Source organism: Macrobrachium rosenbergii, chromosome 40 (genome assembly GCF_040412425.1).
Source record: "Macrobrachium rosenbergii isolate ZJJX-2024 chromosome 40, ASM4041242v1, whole genome shotgun sequence".
Classification (NCBI taxonomy): Eukaryota; Metazoa; Arthropoda; class Malacostraca; order Decapoda; family Palaemonidae; genus Macrobrachium; species Macrobrachium rosenbergii.
Window position 1 is genome coordinate 18,585,166 of NC_089780.1, and position 7,500 is coordinate 18,592,665.

The window sequence follows — 7,500 nt, forward strand, 5'->3', positions numbered from 1 at the left end:
TGCAAAATAAGAACTTCATCCTTTCAATAAACTGTCAATGTTCTTAAAGAAAACGTCAGAAGCAAAGGAGGAACTAATATATTTATACAGGTTTTAAAATCCCTCAGAATCTTCACAGTGAAAGCTCTTAAAGACTGCTTCAGAAGTAGAGGAGAAACCACCGAAGATTATCTGTAATACATAGAAGTAGTATCATATACATTACCTTCAAAATTCACTAGGAGCAACGCAGAAGATTGTCTGTTTTAGAATTGGTATATTTTATACAAGCTTTAAAATCCATTAGAATTTTGTTGGAGTTGAACTGTATAGCTCAGTGTCCGCTTGTCTTATTCCCAGGGTGCTGGTATGATGGGTATCTACGCCATAGCATTGCTTAAGGAGGCTGGTTTCTCCAAAGTCTACTGCATAGACATGAATCGTTCGAGGCTGTCCCGGGCAGTGGAATTTGGGGCGACTCCTGTGCATCCTGACCAAGGTATTGTTTCTCAGATAAATAAATCAGTTTTGGGGGAATTTTTCTTTAAATGAGGGAACCAAGTCTAGACAGCTATCAATTTTCCTGTTTTTATTTTTGTAGCATGAATTAGTTTCAGCTTTATTTGCCCATAAATAAGAGGGATTTTTCAGAAGTTTCTTGTAATTTTAGGTTTAGCCCTTGCTGGAATTTAGAATTCATGAGAAACATTAAAATAAATCATCTTCGTGTACACTGGCACTTGAAATAATGAGGAATGTTTCGCGCATGCGCAATAGCCTAATGAAGACAGACATTATTATTATTTTTCCTTCAGCATGGCCAAATGCTCTTGATCCAAGTAAGTCCTCCAGTTTTCCCCTCTATAGAAGTGTCGCCAACCTCCTGCAATAAAGACAGTTTTAGAGGCACACTCGTCGTTTCCCTGATGTGCTGCCTCACTCATGACATTCAACAGCACCTGTCTTTTTCCACCTTGTCAGTAATTTAAACACTTCATCCTTAAGATGAAACTACTTGCCCACTCCAACATCGATGTAGCTGTTGTAACTTGCCAAATCTTGTTATTCACAGTGGCAGCTGTTGTCATACAAGTCTGTGCTCTGTAACAGACACTTCTTGGTTCCTTGCCCTGTACTGTAAGTGTATTTTCTGTTCATTATTCTCAACAACAACAGCTCGCCCTGTTATTGTTAGTGATACATGTAATTTTTCAATTATTTTAGTTTTTTCTTTCCTCTATTTTGTACAAGATAAAATTAACTCAGTCATTGTATAACTGCCCTTATTTTTAAGTAGCCTAGGTTCAAGTTATCTTCCCTCTGGTAAGTGTGTGATCTGTCACCAAGTTTTCTTTGATAAACTTGACTCCTAACAGTTAGCTTTTGTCACATTTTGTCACACTTGGATAAATTTGTAGTTTTTGTCACATTTGGATAAATTTGTAGCCATACCTGGCCCATCTAGCTCAGACCTATACTGGGAATCTAATTTTCTTGTGTAGCTTAACTGATATGTCTATTTTATTTTTGTCTAAATAATAATTGTATTCTCGTGGTCCTGGTTTCCTGGGAGAATTATGTTATAATAACTCACTATGCTAAATAATTATTCTTACCGTGGATGTTTCTTTGCTGACTTACAGTAACAGTCCTCGTTCTATGCAGAAGTATAACTTTACAAGGTTAGACTTGAAACAATGTATAGTCTGTAGACATTCCTGTCTTGAACACTTTCTCTCCTCATAAGGGCTCTTCTGTCCACTCCGGGAGGTACGTTCTCAATTGGTGTCTCTTGTCCAGTTAATATCCTTCACTTCATATTCGTTTCGGTTTGGTCTTATGATCGTCACTAACTGGAATCTACGATATCAGAAGTCTCATTCCGAAAGGTGGTCCCAACCACCGACCTGTTTCTTCTGCAGTACCTGTTTCGACCAAAAATTTCACTAGTGATAAATGTTTCGGTTTTCTTTGAGAGCGAGCAGCACATTTCAGAGTAAATGTCATTTTCTGCAGTATGGTTGAGACTCTTGTTCGTAAAGTATATTTTTCTTGGCTTCTGTTATGGGTATAATGTGACATATCACTCGGTGGATGAGTTTAGATATAAAACCTCAAGCAAGATGTAGAGAGGGGAAACTCTCCTGTTGCGAGGGAGTTCCACAACAAGCCTCAATCAGTCATTTAGGGATTTAGGTGCTCCGAACATTCGTTCACAAAGGGTTGATGTTGCAAGTATTCAGAGGTAGTTTTCTCCCAGAGGTTAAATTTCCAATAAACGCTGCTATTCACGATTGTAAAGGTCCTCCTCCTCCTTTTGTTGTTGGATATTTAGCGTTGTATGTTTATAAGTATATCTGTGTATTTTGGCAGCACTTGGGTTATGTAGTAATTTCAAAGTAAAAAAAATCTACGTTTAAAGTCTTATTCTATCCCTTTACGTATAAGTAGGTCCTAGTTACTGTATAGAACTGGTGACAAAATACGAAAAATTCTAGATTTTTAACAACAGACTTACCCCATGCTGTAAACTTTCGTTATAACACCGGAAATCGATTGTCTGTTCATCCCATTGTTGTCCTATCTACTTGTAACAAGTTAAACTAAACAAAAGAATATTTGCTGTGAAGCAGGTTAAATTATTTATGTTTTAGCCAGACTTGATAATTATTCTTTGTTTTGGGCTTTTGGTCCACAGTCAGCATTTCCCAGGAGGCACCTAAGGCAAACACATTGGTATGTGGTCTCTGGTTTTGAAGGATGTGGTTCACTTATGATGGAGTTGTTGCGAAAGGGGTATCTCTGCTATTGTTTGTTTTTTGTCTGTTCATGAAGGGGCCCTCTGTGAAAGTTTATGCCTTTTGTTATTTCTGCCTGTTCGTGAAGGAGAAATTACAGCAGTGTGGCCTCACTTTTGTTCTTTTGTTCTATAATTCTTCTTGTTCAGGAAAGATTCATGGCAGTTTTATCCCAACACCTAACTTTATTGTTTTCGTTTCTGTTCAAGGGGAGCCGTTGCACATGTCAAACCCCACTGCTGTTCTTACACTTCCGATTTCTTCTTCTTCTTCTTCTTCTTCTTCGCTCTGGTCATTGTAACAAGAAACCTACATAACCGATACTACTTTCTTACTGGAAGGGTTAATTAAAAGAGGAAGTAATTATCTACCGTAAATTGTTACTTTTGCATGTATTGAAGTTATGTCTCTTGTAAATAAATAACCTCTGATTACAATTAATCCCTCCAATTACAGATGAAGAGATCGTGTCTCCCGATAGCGTTGACGTTGTTATTGAAGCTTGCGGCAACAAAGAAGTGAGTATTATTTATTTTTCTTGATTTTTATTGAAAACGGAATTACTTCCGTTTTCAATATTTATCTGAAATATCTGACGCAATTAAATGGTTCCCAGCATTCAAATAGCGTTTCTTATGCCTGGTTGTTTTACAAACAGCTTTTGAAGTTTTACGAATATAACTTACCTGAACATGACCCAAAATAGGATAGATTTTGCTTATTTATTTTTCTTCATTTTTATTGAAGAATTACTTCCGTTTTCAACATTTATCTGAAATATCTGACGCATTTAAATGGTTCCCAGCATTCAGATAGCGTTTCTTATGCCTGGTTGTTTTGTGAAAAGCTTTTGAAGTTTTACGAAGAATATAACTTACCTTAACATGACCCAAAATAGGATAGGTTTTGCTTAGTAACCCAAAGTACCTAAAAGCACCATTTATACAGTCAACCATTTTATACTATAGTTAATACTGCTTAATAAAAATTGTTTGTTAAGAATGGTTCATGTTCAGGCATACCTCCAGTACAAAATCCTTTATTTATGGGAAAACAAGTATCAGGGAGAGACTGGTGAGGCCCGAATCATTTTTATTTTTTGTGCCAACTGAATATCTCATCATTGACTCCAGTAGGCCTAGTGGCTTATCTGCTTCTCAGCCGTCTAACCCAACTTTCCTGTAGTATTTCTATTTCGTTCAAAAGAAAAAAATATGTTGCAGGGATCCATTCAGTATTCAAAGATATTACATTTTTATTAGGATAAAATTTCCACTTGTATGATAGATCTTTTGCACACGGTCCTACTCTGTATTCCAAAGGATAACGGCTGTTCTCTAAGTCTGATTGTAGAATAAGGCACAAATTTACGTGCTTGGCCTTTATCAAGCAGAACGTCCGGTGCCTGAGTCAACTCACTCTATCTGTACACCAGTTCAGTACTCGTAAAAAAATACTGAATGCGTAGACAGGATGTCCACTTTTAACTTAACACTTGTCATCAATCACTGTCGTATCCCGAGAGAATCCTTTGAAACAAATAACCCTTTTCATAATTTCCATTTACTGTTTAGGACTTGTGATCATCGGTTTTTATTTCAGTTTACATTAATAAAACTTAATGTAATAAGTATCCACAATTATTTAGTAAACGTAATTACTGTGTGAAAGTTTAAATGTATAATTGTGGACTTCTATTAAACAAACTGTGTTTTCACGAGATTGCGAGTTTCTTAGCAACAAACTTAATCATGATTTAGAGCTTAAAATGTCCAGTGACCCTCAGAAATTATTAAGCCCATTCAAGGTCCAGTAACCCTAAAAAATTATTAAGCCTGCTCAAGGCCCCGTGACCCTCAAAAATTATTAAGCCCACTCAAGGCCCAGTGACCCTCAAAAATTAAGCCCACTCAAGGCCCAGTGACCCTCAAAAATTATTAAGCCCATTCAAGGCCCAGTGACCCTCAAAAATTATTAAGCCCGCTCAAGGCCCAGTGACCCTCAATAATTAAGCCCACTAAGGGCCCAGTGACCCTCAAAAATTATTAATTCCACTCATAATTTCTACCAGTTACTTAAGACTTGTGATTGGCCCCATGTCCTTGCTTTCCATAGAAGACTTCCAAGATAAATCAACATTATTCTTAATTTATGCTTCTAATTTCCACTTCTGTTTCCAGGTATTAACTCAGGGCATGAGAACGCTGAGGGTGGGAGGCACCTACATCCTTGTTGGCCTAGTACACAAAGATTCCAAACTCAATGTTCTAGCACAAACGGTTGTAACGAAATGCCTCACGTTAATTGGTAGGTATTCGACAAGGGAGGTGAATTTAGCCATTAGCCTTTGATATGACTTAAAATTGCATTGTGGGAGCTCAAAATACCTTAAGTCACAATCTCACCGATGTGTGGTATGTTTTTTGTAATATGATTCATAGTGAATTTTACCAGATACTGTAATGTACATACAGTAACTTGCACAGAGTTTTCCTATGCTTTGCTGGGGTACATAGTTACATGGTTTTAGCAGTTGGTGTTTAATATGACGTAAAATTGCACTATAGAAGCCCATAATACCTCAACTCAGGTAGCTCTGATTATTAATTATACCACATTTACGAGACTGTAATTATTATAACCTGCAACAATTCTTCCTGTTCCTGGATTTTACCAGACACTGCAGTTTCTATAACACGCACAAATTTTATTTATTCCTGGATTTCACCGGATGCTGAAATTTCCATAACCTGCACAAATTTTTCCTTATTCCTGGATTTTACCAGATACTGCAATTTTTATAACCTGCACAAAATTTTCCTATTCCTGGATTTTACCGTACACTGCAATTTCCATAACCTGCACAAATTGTATTTATTCCTTGATTTTACCAGAAACTGCAATTTATATAACCTGCATAAATTTTCCTTATTGTTTTCAGGGGTCCATAATTACACAAGTCAGCACCTGGAGGAGGCTGTCAAATTTCTCAGCCAGCACCACGACAGGTACCCGTTCTCTTCGTTAATGGGACCAATTTACCCGCTGTCCGAATTTAGGGTAAGACAAAGGTTTTTGTAACAATTTTTACTTAGGTGATTTTATTTAATACCAATTTCCAGGATTCATACAAACTTGACTACCATATAACCAGGCTACCAGTAATTATATCCATTATTAATATGATACTGTGGCCTAGGTCAGATTAGGTTAGGTCATTTCAGCTTAGGCTGTACCCTTTGAATTGCTGAGCTGAGTTGCCAGGTAGAGGGTCTGCATGGTGACTGGTAAATGGAATTAAAAAATAGTCATTTGGGGTTTATTTAGTTCATATAATACTTTATCGGTAGCTCTTATTTCCAAATTTTCGTTTTGCTTAGAATACATCTTTCACCAACTAGCATTAACTTTTCCAAATTTGGTTATATTTTTGGATTTAAAATTTTGGCTTTAGCATAAATCTATAACAATTATGCAGTTTTAAACAGTGGTCCCTGAACATATGTTATTGATGTTCATGTTAGGAATAATATTAAAGTTTTACAGTGATTGTCAGTGTTAATAGATTCATCCAACCACTAAACGCTCACATACACTAATATAGAATAGTCTTGACCATATTATACAGTATACAGTAGCCCTGAAATTGGACCAATATATAATCTTTTTCTTCTGCTGCTTCTTCTCGTCCTGCAGAACGCCGTGGAAGGAGCCAAGTCAGCACATTTCTTCAGGGTGGGAATCAGCCCGCACATGTGAACGAAATGCCCCTACAGTGTCTACCGCAGAAACAGCATCGTTGTTGTACCCTTTTCAGTGTCTTGTCTTGAGTAAATATTAAAGAATATATTGTTCGTTTCTTGATGTAATTCGGCGCTTTTATTTTCAATTTACCTTCGGCCAAAGAGCGAATGCTGGATGCTGTGTTTAATCAAGGTAAAGAAAGGATGGTTCTGATTTCAATATTCCTGTTTCCATAGCATTTTATATGAAATATGTTGAAAAACTTCAACATTATGATGGTTCGACAACAGGTAAGCTCTCTGCTTGAAAATGGTCTGGTACTCAGACATTATTTAAGCTCTGCTATATTTCCACTACACAAGTTATTTTCGTTTTTGTACTGAATCCCTCCAATCCCTTCTTAAACGAAGGGCTGCCATACTACTGTCATTGTGGAAAACCAGAGTTTTGCTACGGGAAAAACGAAAACGAGTGCTAGTCCCATCCGCGATAGCAAAATACAAGAGAAACACTGAGGCAAGTATAAGGTTCTTTTCTAAAATTCCATCACGAGTGGAATAAAATCTGCAAAAGTTGAAGTAAAATGTCACTGAAAACATATACCACCCATCCAAACCTAACATAACCTCACTTAGTATATAGGGTCCAGCCTTGGTCCCATTTGGTCTGAGACCATTGCAGACCCAAATAGCTTGACTAACCTCATCTGGAATATCATCGCCTGACTAAGATCTCGTAGCCTCAAATATGAGGGTGGTATGGGGGCGGGGGGTTCCATTCAAAAACCCTTAACGTTCCTTAAAATTAATGCCTAAAGCTTTTTAGGTGAGAGGCTGAAAACCCTTAACCTTCCTTTAACTTAAAACCTTAAGCTTTTAAGATGAGAGGCTGAAATTCCCCTATACTGAATCGATTCATCATTCATGAATCACAGAATCCATGCATATTGGTTGCCTTAGGAAAACTGAAATTTCTTTGG

At 37.1% G+C, this 7,500-nt stretch overlaps 1 protein-coding gene across 7 annotated transcripts in view; it reads left to right on the forward strand.

Annotated features, from left to right (window-relative positions):
- The window catches only part of LOC136826196 (L-threonine 3-dehydrogenase-like), a 126,693-nt gene extending 120,047 nt beyond the window's left edge, over positions 1 to 6,646 (forward strand). For 4 of the 7 annotated variants that reach the window (XM_067083265.1, XM_067083262.1, XM_067083264.1 and 1 more), the window contains 5 exons: positions 340 to 478; positions 3,234 to 3,295; positions 4,958 to 5,084; positions 5,719 to 5,837; positions 6,474 to 6,646. In XM_067083265.1, the coding sequence (XP_066939366.1) occupies positions 340 to 478; positions 3,234 to 3,295; positions 4,958 to 5,084; positions 5,719 to 5,837; positions 6,474 to 6,536 (510 nt within the window). In that variant the 3' untranslated portion in view covers positions 6,537 to 6,646. Of the gene's footprint in view, positions 1 to 339; positions 479 to 794; positions 819 to 3,233; positions 3,296 to 4,957; positions 5,085 to 5,718; positions 5,838 to 6,473 lie in introns of all 7 variants that reach the window. The other 3 variants (XM_067083259.1, XM_067083261.1, XM_067083260.1) reach the window with 1 other exon arrangement.
- The last annotated feature ends 854 nt before the right edge of the window (positions 6,647 to 7,500 follow it).